Source organism: Nicotiana attenuata, unplaced genomic scaffold (genome assembly GCF_001879085.1).
Source record: "Nicotiana attenuata strain UT unplaced genomic scaffold, NIATTr2, whole genome shotgun sequence".
Lineage (NCBI taxonomy): Eukaryota > Viridiplantae > Streptophyta > Magnoliopsida > Solanales > Solanaceae > Nicotiana > Nicotiana attenuata.
Window position 1 is genome coordinate 3,112 of NW_017672323.1, and position 17,889 is coordinate 21,000.

At 37.0% G+C, this 17,889-nt stretch overlaps 2 protein-coding genes and 1 pseudogene across 2 annotated transcripts in view; 2 read left to right on the top strand and 1 right to left on the bottom strand.

The window, feature by feature from the left end:
• Window positions 1-5,238: 5,238 nt before the first annotated feature.
• On the bottom strand, window positions 5,239-5,706 carry LOC109212740. Its single transcript, XM_019376413.1, has one exon. The coding sequence runs from the start codon at window positions 5,704-5,706 to the stop codon at window positions 5,239-5,241; it is 468 nt and encodes a 155-aa protein (XP_019231958.1).
• Window positions 5,707-7,811: 2,105 nt separating this feature from the next.
• On the top strand, window positions 7,812-12,313 carry LOC109212747 (annotated as a pseudogene).
• Window positions 12,314-13,777: 1,464 nt separating this feature from the next.
• The window catches only part of LOC109212745 (chorismate mutase 1, chloroplastic-like), a 5,564-nt gene continuing 1,452 nt past the window's right edge, over window positions 13,778-17,889 (top strand). Inside the window, exons 1-4 of the mRNA XM_019376417.1 lie at window positions 13,778-14,080; window positions 16,130-16,352; window positions 16,428-16,514; window positions 16,923-17,066. Coding sequence (XP_019231962.1) covers window positions 13,908-14,080; window positions 16,130-16,352; window positions 16,428-16,514; window positions 16,923-17,066 — 627 coding nt within the window. The 5' untranslated portion in view covers window positions 13,778-13,907. The remainder of the gene's footprint in view (window positions 14,081-16,129; window positions 16,353-16,427; window positions 16,515-16,922; window positions 17,067-17,889) is intronic.

Here is a 17,889-nt window from a genome sequence, read left to right on the forward strand (position 1 = left end):
CGTTCGTTCGGTTCGTCGGACGTACGTACTAACGTCGCGCGACGCGCTATTGCGCATTTTTCACCCTGTTCCGTTCCGAATTTAGAAAAACGTAAAACATAAAAGGTTTAGCCCTTTGAGTTAGCTTTCCAACAATATATTGTGGAGCCAAAATGGAGTTCTGATCAAAAAGTTATATCTATTTTACTAGACAGTGTGCAATCTGCCTATTAAAGTCTTCGTTTGCTCTAACTATCATCCGTTGACCCCCAAACACGATCCCGACTTAATTACTTGAACTTTTACTCAAACTTTAAAGCTCCAAATCACTTGAATTTATTCCATAACATCTATATAGCTCGGAATCACTCGTACAAGGCATAAAACATACAATTAGTGCAAAACACTAGCGATTAAAGCTCAAACTCAATTAAAGTGCAGTAAGTTAGAGTGTAATAATCGACTAAAATACGTAATTATAGCCTATCATCATCAGACTCGAGAGAGACAGAGAAATCAACTTTTGATTTCTTTGGGGTGGATGGAATGGGAGGATCTTCCATGGGTCGTTTGCCTAAGGCTTTTTCTCCTAGAAGTTGGGAGTGTTTAGAGAAATCACCCTGAGATGAGGCGAAGCCTTCAGAGTGATCAGACCCTAGGTCTACTTGCTCAGGAGGCGCAGGAGGGGATTTTGCCTTAGAGCGGGTACTTTTTCTGGTAGAGGCTGAGGGATTCTTGGAGTGTTTCGCCATTGTAGAAGAGGGGATTTGCTCAAGGTTTTGGAGAGAAGATGGAGATGAGAGTGACTGAAAGGGTTTTCTAACTTAAGAAGAGGGTTTTGACGGTTGAGTACAGAGAAGGAAAAGTTGTCAGTTGAGAATACGTGATGATTGGCTTTCCATCTTCAGACTGCGAACTAATGTGAACGAAGTGAAAAGAGAGGGTAAAAATCGGAGGCGTAATTAATGCGTGGAAAAAGGACAATTATAGCACTTAAAAGTAATTGAGCACATAGGCCCTAAGAGTTATTAGAACAGCAAATAATACCAAGTAATTTTCTCAAAGTACAAAATCTTTCTTCTAACAAAGGCTTAGTAAAAATATCGGCTAATTGAGCAGAGGTGCCAACAAAGGCTATTTCTATATCTCTCTTAAGAACATGATCTCTAATAAAATGATGCTTAATATCTATATGCTTTGCTCTAGAAAGATGCACAGGATTTTTTGAAAGGCAAATAGCACTAGAATTATCACAAAATATTTGTATAGGTTAAAACGAAAGCTCATAGTCACCCAATTGATGAGATATCCATAGTAGTTGTGCACAACACTGTCCAATAGCAATGTATTCAGCTTCAGTAGTGGACAAAGCGACTGATGCTTGCTTTTTACTGTTCCAGGATATTAATGCCTTTCCTAGTAACTGACAAGTGCCGATTGTGCTCTTTCTATCTTCTTTGTCACCTGCAAGATCAGCATCTGAAAAACCTTCTAATTTAAAAGAGTTAGAGCGAGGATACCACAATCCATGAGATACAGTTCCAATGAGATATCGAATGATTCTCTTTACAGTAGTCAAATGTGACTCCTTGGGAGCTGACTGAAACCTGGCACATTTGCATACGCTGAACATAATATCTGGTCGACTTGCTGTCAGATATAGCAGTTATCCAATCATTCCCCTGTATTTGGTTTCATCAACTGGGGTGCCCTGTTCATCTTTATCTAGATTTGTAGCGGGGCTCATAGGAGTGCCAATTGATTTTGCATTGTTCATACCAAATTTTTGAATCAACTCTTTTGTATATTTGGTCTGACAAATAAAAGTTCCTTCTTCGGTTTGTTGGATTTGTAGCCCAATGAAGAATGTGAGTTCACCCATCATGCTCATTTCAATCTCGCTTTGCATAAGATTTAAAAATTCCTTGCACATAAGAGGGTTAGCACTACCAAATATAATATCATCAACATAAATTTGAATAATGAGATTACCTTCTGGTGATCGTTTAATAAACAGAGTAGTGTCTATTTTACCTCTGGTAAAGCTATGATCAATAAGAAAGTACTCAGCCTATCATACCGGGCACGTGGAGCTTGTTTCAACCCATACAGTGCTTTGGTAAGCTTGTATACATGGTATGAAAATTTTGAATCCTCAAAGCCTGGAGGCTGTTTTACAAAAACTTCTTCCTCGATAAATCCATTCAAAAAGGCGCTTTTAACATCCATTTGAAACAGCCTGAATCCTTTAAAGGATGCGTATGCCAAAAGAATTCGTATAGACTCCAAACGAGCTACTGGGGCGAAAGTCTCATCATAGTCGACTCCTTCCTGCTGTGAATAGCCCTGTGCAACTAGTCTTGCTTTATTTCTTATGACCTTTCCATCCTCATTCAATTTGTTTCTAAATAGCCATTTTGTTCCGATCACAGACACATTTTCAGGTTTAGGTATTAGTTTCCACACTTGATTCTTGCTGAACTGATCTAATTCCTCCTGCATAGCTTGCACCCAGCTTGAATCCTTCAGTGCTTCCTCTACCTTTTTTGGCTCAATTTGAGAAATCAATGCAATATTTGATTTCTTCTTGAGGGCAGCCCTGGTTTTCATTCCTTAGTTTGGATCCCCTATAATAAATTTCTGAGGATATTCGGGTTCGCTTCTCCATTCATTTGGTCGAATTTTATTTGTAGTCGACTCGACTTGTGGGTCTGGAGTATTGCTGCTATTTTCTCCAGTTGACTCGATCACCCCAGATGTGCTAGTCGACTCCTGTGATTTTCCTTTATCCTGAGCTTCTTGAGTTTGACCTTCGTCACCTGCAATAGTTCCTTTCTCGACCAAGGGATTAGTTTCATCGAATATAACATGTACAGATTCTTCTACACATAAAGTACGTTTATTGTAGACTCTAAAAGATCTGCTATTTAACGAGTAACCAAGAAAAATACCTTCGTCACTTCTTGGGTCAAACTTTCCAAGATTGTCTTTACCGTTATAGTGAATAAAACATTTGCTTCCAAAGGGATGGAAGTAACTGATATATGGACGTTTACCTTTCTAGAGTTCATAAATGGTCTTCTTCAGAATTGGCCTTATGAGGCAACGGTTGAGGATGTGACAAGCAGTACTTATGCCTTCTGCCCAGAAATGGTTTGGCAATGAATGTTCTAGTAGCATGGTTCTTGCCATGTCTTGGAGAGTTCTGTTCTTCCTTTCCACAACCCCATTTTGCTGTGGTGAGCGTGGTGCAGAGAAATTGTGAGTGTATCCTTGATCGTTGCAGAAGTCTTCAAAAGCTCTGCTTTCAAATTCTTCTCCATGGTCACTCTGAATATTTGAGATCAGATGTCCCTTTTCTCTTTCAACCTTTTTGCAGAAAACTTCAAAATTTCTTAAGGCTTCATCCTTATGAGACAAGAAGATTACCCAGGTGAAACGTGAAAAGTCATCAACAATAACAAAAGCATACCTCTTACCTCCTATGCTAGCAGTTCTAGTAGGCCCAAATAAATCCATATGAAGTAATTGCAAAGGTTTTGAAGTAGATACTATATCTTTATTTTTGAAAGAATTTCTGGTTTGCTTACCCATTTGACATGCATCACAAATATGAGTTCTAGAGAAATTCAGTTCAGGCAAACCAATAACTAAATCATGTTCGGATAGTTTTTCAATCAAATGCATGCTAGCATGGCCAATTCTTCTATGCCATAACCATGGATCATCAGACATAGAGGATAAGCAAATGCGGCCATCTATCTTTTCAAAGCTATCAAGTATATAAACATTTCCATACCTTTTTCCAGGAAGAATTATCTTACCTGATTCGTCTTCAATAGCACACCCTGTTCTCTTAAACTTTACCTCATATCCTGAGTCGCAGAGTTAACTTATGCTCAAGAGATTGTAGTTTAGGCCATCAACGAGATATACTTCAGTAATGTCACAGTTGTTATTGAAAGGAATTGTTCCAGTGCCAACTATTTTGCCCCTTGAATCGTCTCCGAATTTTACACTTCCTCCATCGATCTTTGTAACTTCCTTGAACAGGTTTTTGTCACCTGTCATATGACTGGAACACGCACTATCTAGATACCATTTTCCTTTGCGGCTTACTCTGTGGTGTTCCTGCAAGACAAGATGATCACTTTCTTTTAGGTACCCAAGCTTGCCTGGGTCCTGGTGGGTTAGTGTTACTAGGTTCAGAATTTTTTTGTTTCCAAACCCATCCTGACACATTTAATTTACGAAAGTGACAACCAGAATATTTATGCCCACTTTTATTACAGTAATGACATTTAGCTCCAAACCTGTTTATAGGTCTTTCATAGGTGTTAGAACTACCCGACTTAGATTTAGCTGGTTCTGTCCCAGTTGACTTGTAAGTCATCTGGTCCGACCGACTGGTCGACTTGGTTCTGATTGGTTCTTTTCCAGTTGACTTGTAAGTCGTCTGGTTTGACCTAACAGAACTATGACTGGTGGAATTGTGCAAGCTGTTAAGCTGCAGTTGCAACTCCTCAAACTCTTCTTGAAGTACCTCTTTTTCGATTTCACATACTTCATGTTTGAGTTTCCAGTCTTTAACCTCCCTAGTGAGTCTCTTAAGTTCATTCATCATTTTTTGAGACTCTTTTAAGGTTGAATCAAGAATATCCTGCAATTCATTACATCTTTCGTAGTCATAAGATCTTACCTCACTAGTTTCCCCCCGTGCCATGAAACGGTTCTCGTCATCTGAATCATCTTCATCTGTCCAGCATCCTGAGATTTTGTTTATTTCATTTTCCAGAATTGTCATGAAACAAAGATTTGCTATTACTTCATGGTCTGAGTTATCCTCATCGCTCCAGCTTCCGAAGGATTTGTTCTTGTTGAAGCCTCTAGAGATCTTCCTTTTTAGTTCTGGGCATTCAGCTTGAATGTGCCCAAATTTTCCACATTCGTAGCATTTTCCATCGTTCTTATCCTGTTCATTGTATTGCCTGGATCGTCTTGGTGGGAATCTTCCTTTCTTTGTATTTCTGTATCTCCTCATCAATCCATCCATATTTCTAGACATCATAGCAATCTCTTCTTGTAGAGCTTCAGGATCATCAATTTCATTTTCAGCCATTTCAGTAGAGGTTTTGAATGCAACTATTTTATTTTTCTCCTTTTGATTTGTCTTTTTCAAATGCGTCCTTTCGAAAGCAATGAGTTCTCCTCGCAGTTCATCATAGGACAATTTGTTTAGGTCTTGAGATTCTAGAGTGACTACTTTGGTCTGCCAAGTGCTTGGCAGACTTCTGGAAATTTTTCTGACTTGATCACCGTGTAGGGCTTGCCAAATGCCTTTAAGTCACTAATTATCTTACTAAACCTGGCAAACATTTCTTCAATGGATTCTCCTTCTTTCATTGAGAAGAGTTCGTAGTCATGAACTAGCATGTTGATGTGAGTTTCCTTTACTTTGCTGGTTCCCTCATAGGTGACCTCAAGTTTATGCCACATCTCTTTGGCTGTATCACAACTCGATATTTTCTCGTATTCCTCACCACTTATAGTATTGCGAAGCAGATTTCTTGCCTTGTTATTCACTTGTACCGCTTCCAGTTGCTCCTTTGAGTATGAATCTATATCATCAGGATCAGCAAGTGGTGGAGTGCTAGCAGGTAGGGGATAGTTTCCCTTTTTAATGACTCTCCAGACTTTGACATCATATGCTTTAGCAAAGATTTCCATTCATACTTTCCAGTGAGAGAAATATTGTCCATTGAAGTATGGTGGTCTAACTTGTGAAGTTCCTTCCTGAAAGAGAGCTCCTATGATAACTTGATTTGCCATGATCTTTTCTCACAAGCTGTTAAGCAAAAGGTAAAATGTGAGCCTTGCTCTGATACCAATTGAAAGTACAAGGAGGAGGGGGGTGAATTGTAAATACTTCGAATTAATTATTTATAAGTTGACTTATAACTAGAGTAGTCGGCTGAATATGATAATTTAGCAGATATGGTAACGAAAAGTAAAATGCAGAAAATAATTGCAGGAATTAAAAATACCGGAATCTTTATACTGGTTCGGATTCAATGTGAATCCTAATCCAGCCCCCTTGGGTTGCAAGGGAGTTCTCTTCAGTAAATGAGTTTCTTCCGAGTACAGATGTGGTGTATATCGTTCAGTTTCTCTAGCACTTGTTTTTGATACAATGCCTCACCAGTTGTGTGCTCTCTTTCTATCCCTGACTTGTTACACAGCAGATCTTAGTGAACTACAATGCTTGTTTGCAGTAGAATAAAGAGAGTGATTTGGTTTGATCAAATTATGTCTGAGCTAGGGTTTACAAGGGAGTATAAATACTTTGATGGATGGTAAATGCTTGACAACCCAAGAGATTTGATCCTTGGAAAGAATTCTTTCCAAGAATAAGGAATGAGTCGTTGCTTCTCTTGATTACTTTCCTTCTGCAGAGGATTGCTTCACTTGATTTCTCCTTGATTGTTGGATCTTCCAAATGTGGTCGCTTCCCAGATCTCCTCGTATCCTTTTGTCTTCCGTGATTCTGCCCATGATTCGTGCCTTTGTCCAAGGCTTATTTGATTTTCTCCAGCTCAGCTAATCATTGTTATTGCTGATTGATTCGTTGATTAGATTGCGCCCAGATTTACGAGACCAATCCAGATTTGCTGATCACATGCTGATTTCTTTTCTTTCTTTGTACATCATAAACCATTCCAGCAGTCTTCTTTACTTCTTGAACTTGATTTCCTGCACATGTATATTATTTGCATCATTAAAACATGATCTAACAATTCCATCATCCACGTCCATCTGTGACTAAGATTTGTGTTCATTTGCATTCCTTCAGTTTGGGGAATTTATTTACGGAGTACTATTACTTTCCTTATTTTTGCTTTTTGCCTTCTTTTGTTCTTAAATCAAGGATTTTTTTTAAAGGCAATTATGTTCTAACTTATAGGTATATCTAATATATATTAAATAATAAAATCGTGTATAAAATTATGTTTACCTTCATAAATATTATTGCAAAATAGATATAATAATGAAAAAGGTAATTTCACCTAAAACTAATTATTTAGTAAAGTTTAGTATGTTTAGATGATAAAAACTAGAGAAAATATTTTTGAATTTTATTTTAGGAAAAATATTTCTGATGTGAAAGAAGAAATTTAGCATGAGATAACACTGTTATAACTTGTTACTTTTTATTTTCACAAGATTACGTTTGATTTGAATTTTTGGCTTCATAAGCTTTATGAAATACATCTTAATTAAAATTATAAACTTGTATCTTAAAATATCTGTTGTAAGAAAAGTGGAAATTATTTAGTAGTTGCCAAAACTTACTTTTTGGTTATTTTTAATGTTGAAGAATAAGAAAAAAAATTGTAACTCCAACCGCGCGAAGCGCGGTCCATTTTACTAATTTTTTATAAAATACCGAAGTTTTTGGTTTCGGTACATAATTCCATATTTACCGCCGAATCCCAAATCATTGGAGAAGTCCCAACTCCTAAGGCTCATATCAGTCGCCGGCGACGCCGCTGTTCAATCATTTAACACCGTCCGGGCTCCGGCGACTTGTCCGGTAGGTCCCTTTTCGCTCTCTCTCTCTCTCTCTCTCTCTCTCTCTCTCTCTCTCTCTCTCTCTCTCTCTTTTTCTCTTCAGTTTCCCTACACCTTTACTTCCATTACTTCCCCCCCTTTCTTTTTAAAAATTGATAATTGAAACGCAATTTTGGTTTCTATCAGTGTCTTTCATTAAATGAAATGCCGCGGAAGAATATTTATAAATCTGTAAAATATTTTATTCTTGTGAATGCTTGCAGATGAGAGTGAAAAAACAGAAGCGGCATAGGAGAGCCGTTAGGTTTTACACGTCTTGTTTTGGGTTTTGAGAGCCATTTAATAACCTTTGTGATGGAACATTTGTGCATCATCTTGTTGTGAATCGCATTACCCCTGCTGATATTGCATTGGCAAATATTCTAGGCGCCACAGTTAAACTTTTTACTACCAGGTTAATTTTGAGCAGCTCCATTTGTCTCTGACTTAACTTTGTTTGCTAAGCTAAAGATGTTTTTCTTTAATTAAATCTGTTTATGTGTAAAAATTCACTAAAATTTTGAAACAAATATTCTATATGCACCCATAGCTTTAAAAACATAATGGATTCAAGGCTAAGCGCCTTAAAAGTTGAACCCATAGAATTTAAATCCTGAATCCACCTCTGCTTACAGATTTGTTCTTTCAGAGTTGAAGAGCCTCGGTGGTTGCTATCGTGAATCACTGAATGTAGCTAATAACCTTATTACTGCACGGTTAGCCATTTTGTCTCTTCTTCTTGAGTAGCAACCAGTATGCGTGTTGCTTAAGTTCTCAGGACATTCTTTTGAGTTATGCAACTTAATCTGAATCTGACTCTATCGCAGATGTGACCATGAGAAGAGGAAATGTACCGTAGCTTGCATAACTTAAGTTATTGGAGAGAACAATTCTGAACACTTTTTTGTTGCTACTCAAGATGCTGATTTGCTGAGAAGTCTTCAAAAGGTATTTGAACTCACTTTTCCTCGGAGATGGTATTGATAATGTCTCATATTGTGATATCAGACATTGCAGTTATTGCAAAACTGGAATAGGATGTCTTCTCAGAAAGATCTTCCACAGATACTTGTTTAGTCCATTCCAAAAATGCTAAATTTGCAATCTCTAACTTGTCAGTAGTCACAAGATATTTAACAATCTAAGTGGGAAGTGTAAGAAACAAGTGAATCTTTGTGCATCTGCAAGATTATATCATGGTCTACCAGTTGATCTTGTCTCTCCTACCATGTAGGACTACGATGGTAAAAACTTGTAAAATATTTTGGTCTTGCGAGGAGTAACCTTAGCAATTCTAAATTCTTTGGTAATCTGAATGGTACCTTATATACAAGTGAGAGTGTGACCAAAATCTATCTTGTAGGTTTACCTCTTCAATTAAAAAGAAAGGAAAAGATCTCCACCATTTAGAACATTGTATTATGTACATACCAACTAGCTTTTCTCCTCTTTCTTTTTTTTCTTTTTCTTTTCTTTTCTGACCTTTGTTTCCCCTTTCTCCTGAACTGGGTTAGATAGGTGGTGTGCCTGTAATTTATGCTCTTAGGAATGCATTATTTCTTGAACAACCATCTTCATTTCAACGCCAGTTTGCCAAATCTGCTGAAGAAGAATGCCTTCATATGACTGACCTGGAGTACCATATGCTCAGATTTAGGAAAAGAGGAGACTGTCTGATGATGAACAAGGGGATTCTTTGGATGCACCAGAGGAAGAGGTAGACAATTTTTCACCGGTTCAGAATATCAAGACAAATGCTAAAAGGATTGGAACTGATGTCAAGGATAAATTTGCTTCAAGAGAAAGAAAGCTAAGGTTGGGGTTCATAATACTGTTGTATTTTACCTAGCGCTTAAAATTTAACTTGTTTCTTCTCTTGCTCGGTTGAAATATTGTTGTCCCTGAAGGTCTGTATGGTTTATGCTTTGCCTTTTACAGGGTCCAAACCCACTTTCGGTCAAGAAGAAAAAGAAAATCTGTGGATACAAATGTTACTACATCCGGAAAGGTGAGATTCAAGTGTCTAAAGTTACAAAACCAAACTGGGGTAACGTATTCATTTAGAGATGAAGGGTATTCAATTTTTTTCTGCCTGTCTGACCACCCATTTGTTAAATAGAGAAAAAAGAATGTCTACGTGTAACACCTCATAAATTGTCAGTGGTTCTTGTATTCTACACTTATTCAAAAGTCAAAACTATAGTGGCATCTATAATATCCGTGGGGAGATGGTATGCACTATCCAAATTTTTTGACTTGATTAGTTCCGATCGATTATTTATTAGTTCCATCTCTTTAGCGAAAACGTAGAATGAGTCTTCCATTCTTCCTCTAAAGATTCAGGGAACATGTAAAATTGCTTGGTGTAGTAGATTTTTACTAAAGTATAAAATGAGGTTGTGTTGACGATATGACGGATAACTTTCCTCAAATTATTAAGATGCTTCTTTGCAGTAACTTGCTATTGCATATTAACTTGGTTTTTACCTCCATGCATAGTATTCCTCTTAGGTGTGAATTGATGGTTGAAGGTAATAGTGGACGAGGTAGACCTAAAATGACGTGAAAAGAAATTATCCCGAGAGACCTAGAACCAGTGTTTTAATAGTGCAGGTGAAGTCTGGGCATTATATATCTCTTTGGGGCGGGTGTAAACTCCACAAGTAGTTTTAAATATTTTTAACAACATCTAATAATAGATTAAGACATGAAAAGATATAGAAAATATAGTCGAAATTGTATAAAAATCAAAAGAAAAAGCTGCAAAGTTTGATTAACTATCTACACATAGTGATTTTTGTATATGATAATATTCTAAGTCAACAAATTCTTTATTATAGAGATACTGAGAAAGCCTATATGGAACATAGGGTACAATCCGAGACGTAAAGTATGTAGGCATTCTTGGGGTTTATAAGCAAATAATCCAAGATGTAATGCGTCTGTGGAATACACGCCCCACCTTGCCAAATGCTAGCCTATACCTTGGTTGGTAGAGTTATCTGATATCTGTGCTGCTGGGAGTAGTAGATACTTGGTGGAATAGTCAAGGTATGTGCAAGCTGGCCCGAACACCACCGTCATTAAAAGAAGGACTAGACCTTCGGCCCCTAAGGTTGCCTCGAGCTGTTTAGAGGTTGTCTCACCCCGAGGCGAGTCCAGATGTTCTATTTCAAACATTGCCTACAACCTATAGAACTAATAAAGGCTTAGCTACGAGAAATATGCATAAGAAGCAAACAGTCCATATAGCAGTACCAACTAGTTGGGGTTGGACCTGTAGATTGTCATATTAACTTTTTGGATTTTGTAAGCTCTTTTGCTTTAGCCTAGTATTTTTTGTATCAAAGCTGACTCTTTCCCTCTCTCTTGTACTTCTTGCATCTTCTTGATGCCTTTTTCTATTTAACTCATTACTTCATAAAAAATAAAAAAGAATAGTTGGGTTTGAACCTTACAAGTTTTGTTACAGTTATGTTTTTAGTCTGTTGGAGACTTGTGCGTCAGTGTAGATTAATGTGATGCTTAAAGAATATCTAGTTTTAGAGAAACTCTAAGTTGACTTAAAAGACAAATTATATAGTAATTGGAACAAAATGAGCCTGAATAGAGCAGAAATATAGCCGGTCCAAACTAGTTTGGGCTTGAAGCTAAGTTGATTGAGCAAGTTAATTATGACAATGTTGGTTTTTTTATGGAAAATTAAGTTGGGTGGGTTAATTCTCTCGGCAAGAAATCTGGTTAACTCTGAAGCGTAATCCAGGATTTGTGAGATCTACCCCTTATAGAAAGAAGTGTAGAGACACCCCGGAGGATATAATGGGTTTTGTAAGTTCTTCTCTGGGGATATATTGAGGACATGATGTTGGAATTAATTATCAGAAGTTATAAGGTGTAGATCAGTACTAGTAAAGATATGCTTATACTATTAAAATGAATGAAAAATGCGGAGATATGTGATAGCCACAAGTGAAAATTGCTCCTTCATCCCGCTTGATAGGCCATTGAATTTCAGAATTGGTTATAAACTGAACATGGAAGGTCAAGTGCAGGAAAGCAAGAATGTTGATGGAAACGTGAGCAGCAGGAAGAGGTCAAACATGCACAAAAATGTTGCACAAGGAAATACTTAGTGTACAGGGCATCCACCAGGAAATCTTTTTCCCCTGACTTGCTTTTTCAATGTCAGGTAAATGGTTATCTATAAAGGTAGGAGTCCTAATGCTGATGCTGCATCACAATGAGAGCATTTGTTCGGGAGCACCATTTTTTTGAGAGCAACCAAGAGTTTTGATTCTTTCTTGGGACTGTTGTTTCCTCAACTAAATCCATTTCTTTTGTTGTCCTGTGCTAGGATCTTTATGAGTAACTTTTGCATTATTATTGCATCTTTTGAACAGGAAAGTTACTAGGAGGAGAAACCTAATACTATGTGCATAGTCTTCAACCCTTTCGGTCAAGGAGGAAACTTGAAATTTTCTTGGGAAGAGGAGACTAATTATTGGGAGGATAAGTTATCTTTCAACTTAGAGCAGCAATAATGGTGACTTTTAATTTGGGGTTACTGTTTATGGCATTGACTAATCTGGTTTCAACTAATATCGAGTTATCGACTATGACCTTTATCCCATAACATGTTAAGAATCCCAGATTTATAATATGTAAATCACGTTTTCTTTTAATCAGAAAATTTGCATCAGTTATATGCTTGGTTGATTTTAGATCATACGGAATCTTTATGAGTTATGTAGCTTTTGCAGGAGGAATTTTGATTAACGGATTACTATAAACATAGTATATAGTGTGCTTATAGTAAAAAAAAACGTAATACAATAGAATTTGAGAATTTTTAGCACGAATTGTGTGATTCTTCTCCTCCAGGAAAGCCACCTACCACATGGGTCCTGCCAGTGGGTTATCCTGTATAAGCGAAAGTTTATTGGCCGTCGTGAAATTAGTGTGACAAGTTTCTTGACACTTCACGAAACTTTTTATTTTTTTTCTTTTGTTAAAGAGGAAGACGAAAATGAAACGCTTGCTCCGTGCACCAATCCTAGTTATGAGAAGAATTTATTAGTTCTCGATTAAGTCATATAAATTTTTACTTTAAATTGTATTAAATACTGTTAAGTTGATTAATTTAATACAAATATCATATGCGATAAAATATGTTTTGAAAGCTATCGTGTCGGGAGAATGGGAGAATTAATTTTGTAGTCCTTTATAAATATGTTTTTAGTTTCTTCTTTTTATAAGAGATCTTTGTTTTTACACATAAGAAATCTGAAAATCTATTGAAATTGTAAGTGACAACAAGAGATCATTTCTTCTTCTTTATACAATTAAGATCAGATTGGCCACCTTAAGAATTGCCGAAACAAAAGTCCAGCATAAAAACGTCAATTTTGCTTTTCCCTGAAAAGAGGGATACCTTATTTTTGGAGGGGGAAAAGACAAAAGCTTCATTTTTAAAATTTTTAATCCTAACCTTTTCTTTTTCAGGAAAAAAGCAAGGAATAAAAAGGAGGTCAATTAAATCAGAAGAAAATGTAATATTCGCGCACTGACCACCAAAGCCATACATCCTCGTCGGAATCCACCACTGACCTACTCACGTTTCCAAAGACTGTAGATTCTTCATTAAAGCACTTCAATTGCTCAATAAAATTCCCTAAAAAGAATGAAAAGTTTGAAGGTATATAGGAGATAATCTCATCCTATTTTTGATGTTGAATATTTTTCTTTAATCTAAAAGTTAATCTTATTCTGCTGCTAATAACGAAAAAAAAAAATTTAAGAACTTGACTAAAATCTTAATTCTCTAAACCAAAAAGTTTTTCTTGAAAAACCCACTTCTAATTTTACTTGGCCAAATAAACTATCAGAATTTTTTTTAAAAATCAATCTGTTTAAAAAATAATTTACTTTTTCTAACATCAGAGCAAATTATTTTTCAAAAATTAAAGAAATATCAACTTAGATTTTTCCAAAACGTACCAAAAATTTGCAGACCATTTTTTATTTGAAAATTTGAAACGGCTGATTTTTTTATTTTTTATTTTAGAAAAAACGAATTCAAAACACCAAACCAGGAAGTAGGAGGATATAGCGTCAGACACCTACCACCACACCAAACCCATTGGACCCCACAATCCTACGTTCAGCCAAATAAACTCACCCAACTCTTCAAAAACCCACAATTCAAAAGGGCTCTTTTAACTACTTTACTTGCCTTAACCAGACGGCAGACGCCATTCGCAGCCAAATCCACCTATCTCCCTTCTTCTCCCTTTCCTCTTTCTTCATTTCCACTCTTTGCAATGGAAGCCCAATTGTTAAAACTTCCTTCTCCTTCCTTAACAAGTACCAATTCTTCAACACACAGTAACCTTTTACCCCATCAAAAATGGCCACTTTTTTCTAAGTTTCAATTACCCAATTCAGGTAGTGGCATTACACTTCGCCCCCTTCAAGCTTCTGCTACTTCTCTTGGGTAAAAAAAGCTACAATCTTTACTCCTTTAACTTCCTTTTTCTACTTTTATTTTTGAAGCATCATTTGTTCTTTATAGTGGAATACGTTCTTGAAATATTTAATCTTTATTAGCTCTGCATGTGTTTAGGTTAATGCCTCAGTGAATTTAATTTCCGGGTTCTGCTTTTTGCAAGCTTCCCATATCAAATTACCTTGATGAAGCTTCAATATTTATTCTTAACTTCCAATTCTACTTTATTATTCGAAGAATCATGTATACTTTATAGGATCGCGTTCTTGAAAAAGTCAATCTTTACATGCTCTGCAATGTGTTTAGGTCAATGCCACTGTGAATTTAAGTTCTGGGTTCTGCTATTTTGCATGCTTTCTATCAAATTACCTTGATGATCTTAGTTTTGTAAGGTTATTTCACATTAGGGAGTTAAAATTTTCTTTCAATGAAATATGAACTTTTATGCTACTGAATTGGAATATTCACTTTCTTTTCCCCTCCTTAGGTTATGCTTTGCACTGACATTTTTGTTTAGTCCGTGCTTCAGTTCCATTAAAATTCGTGAGTCTTGGCGCAATATGCCAATTGTCTCATGAGTCATTCTTAAAATTTGATTTTGAAGTGTTTATAATCACGTTTATGGCTGCTCAATCAAAACTTGCCCTTATCGGTTTGACCAACATTTCTACTATTGCCATTGTTTTGCTGCAATTGGTAGGAGTGGTTTGAAGTAATAGAGGAGAGCAGATTATCCACTTTCCCTGAAATGACCTGGACCAATAGAGAAATCCCAATTCATTGAGCCTTCTTAATAATTTATGTTACCTACATTAGCAATGCAAGAAAAGTCCCCAGTGAATGTGAAACTTTTGAATCACTATCAGGCTTATCCCGTGATGTAGTCAGCCGTTTCCTAGTCTTCCTCCTTTGTTTGTGTGTTTTCTTGGAAAATACATAGCATGCTGGAGACATGGCTCAAACTTGCGTGCCTAATTGTTGGAGCCTTTGGGCCACATAGTTTGTAAACATTAGAATTATAAGACATCTAAACAGAGTTCAACCTTCGGATCACTAAGTTTTTCGAATTATAGGTTGTTGAAAACATAAATAATAAAGGAGGAAGATGAAAATGATATTGAATGTGGCAGATAAGCTGGATATCTAAGGAACATAAGATCAAGTTGCCGCCAGGCATAAAAGTCATACTGTCTACTAGGGAAATTGAAACAATCAGGCATCTCAAATTGATAAAAGTCAGGCTTTTATTATGATGATATTCCTTTCATCCGAATGCCAAGGTTTGCAAGTAGCAGGGTGGATTATGCGATAAGTAAAAAGACTTTCAAGCACCTTAAGAAGATTTAATGAAAAAATTGCATCCAAAGTCAGAGGCGAGACCAGGATTTGAAGTTTATGGGTTCAGAATTTTAATTATTTGAGTTACTGGGTTCTAAATCAACGATTTATAAATATTTAATTGATTTCTTAACATAAATACAGGGTTTGAACAAAAGTTACTGGGTTCGGCCGAACCTGTAATCTATACATTGGCTCCGCCCCTGTCCAAAGGTGTGTCCTATTGGTCAATGAAATGGGTTGAGAGCATAAGCTCCGGGTTCAAATCCCACCATAGGCAAAAAACTAGACGATTTCTTCCAATATGTTCAAGTCTTAATGGTCAGAGTTACCTAGTACCTGTTGGTTGCTGGTGGGAGGTAGCAGGTATCCCGTAGAATTAGACGAAATCCGCGCAAGTTGGCTCAGACAACACGGTTTTAAAAAAAAAAGGATTTAGTGAAGAAATCCCCTTTAAGCTAAATGAAAATATCGTAGCATATTTGAGGACAACAGTGAAAATCTCCATTCTGCTCATCTCTAGGCTGCACCGTGCTGAATGAGATTGTGGCATTGTGTCTTGCATCTTTAAGAAATGTCTTTTTGTATTGTGGTGAGATAGACATGGGTGGGCATTACCTAATTTCATATTAAACAGCTCTAACGCTTTGCTCACAACTCAGGAAATAAGCATTGTGATGTGTCTTGCTTTGTTTCCAGACTTGGGCCAAAGAAGAGAATAGATGAGACGGAGAGTTACACTCTTGATGGTATAAGGAACTCTTTAATTCGACAAGAAGATAGCATAATATTCAGCCTTGTGGAGAGAGCTCAGTACTGTTACAATGCGGAGACGTATGATCCTGATGTTTTTTTGATGGATGGGTTCCATGGCTCTTTGGTTGAATACATTGTCAAAGAAACTGAAAAGCTTCATGCTAAGGTATTCTCATTCTAAGCATGCATGTATAGGAGTATCTCTTTTCTTTGCATATTTTTCTGATTGGTAGCTTTATAGGTTGGAAGATATAAAAGCCCTGATGAGCACCCATTCTTCCCAAAAGAATTACCTGAGCCAATGTTGCCACCCATGCAGTTCCCAAAGGTGCAGTATTCGTCACAATCTGATGTGCTGTTTTTTCCGATATGGAATTTGATAATTTATATACACATTTCTGTTTTCTATATTGTAATCATCAGATATTAGATATCTAGAATGATGCACTTGGATGCTAATTTATGCTGTGAAAAGCTAGAGAAATTTCTTTCCTATCTACGTATGTACAGACTGCAGGGACATACCCAGAAATGGATGCTTTCTCTGTCCTCTGAGTAGGTTCCGTGTTGGTTCCTGTTAATTGGAAGGACCTATACAGCTGTCCTAGACTTAGGATTTTTTTTGTTTCGAATGTAGGATCATAAGTTGTGTATTGTTTCCTTACCCTTTTCATCAATTTACCGCTCTTATTTAGGCCATCCTCTCATGAGTAAACCATTTTATTTATTTGTAAAGGTTCTGCATTCAGTTGCTGATTCAATAAATATCAATGTCAAAATATGGGAAATGTATTTCAAGAATCTCCTCCCAAGATTAGTAAAGGAAGGTGACGATGGTAATTTTGGATCTACAGCAGTTTGTGACACTATATGCTTGCAGGTATGTGTTCTATTAAGCTCTGTCTCATTAGAGCTAGCTTGAGATTAGGCACTGGAAATTATATTGCTTTCCGTGGCTATTCTTGTTGACATTTTATATATTTGCAAGTCCTTCCGTCCCCTAACTGGCCTCGATTTTTGCTTTATCGAGTCATTTCCTTAGACCAAAAACATCGACATAACGCTGTGAAATCTTCTGTCCAAATAGCCAGTGTCTTTTAGGGCAATAGGAACTATGCTGTCAGAAGATGAACTCAAGGCCTTGAAATAAGTGTCACCGTGGTAGAAGAATGATCATTCCGTTTCCAAACAATATCTCAAAAGTTAATGCTGATTTGATGATAGGATTCCAGATAGATTGTGAATAGCTTTTCATATCCCCTCCCATCGACAATGTGTTTCGCTTTAGTTCCCGTTTTATACCATATTTCTTTGTTATAAGTGAACTGCCACAGCAATGTTCTGAGCAATCTGTGCATCTAAGGTTAGAGCCTTCTTGCCCTGTCCTGATGTGCAAGATCATCTGTTAGAATGAGTAGAACCAGCCACATCACAAAGCTCCTTTTTTTTTTTGGGGGGGGGGGGGGGGGGTTTGTTGGGTGGGGGTTGGGACGTGGGGAGTATTGGTTTGGGTGCATCTCGAGTATTTCATCGAGTACTTGTCACTCCCTCCCACCAGTACAAGCTAGTTAGGGTTAACGTTGAGCGACAACTACGTTAGGTAGATAGAAAAGAAGATCATCGAGCTATTTTGTCCTCCTGCTGGTAAGTACCGACGTCCACTTGTCCCCACTGTTTGTTCATTCCTACGCTTCCTATCGACC

What these genes read in the sequence shown, in the direction of transcription:
- LOC109212740 (XM_019376413.1), bottom strand. Translation starts at nt 5,706, where the DNA reads ATGGAAATCTTTGCTAAAGCATATGATGTCAAAGTCTGGAGAGTCATT.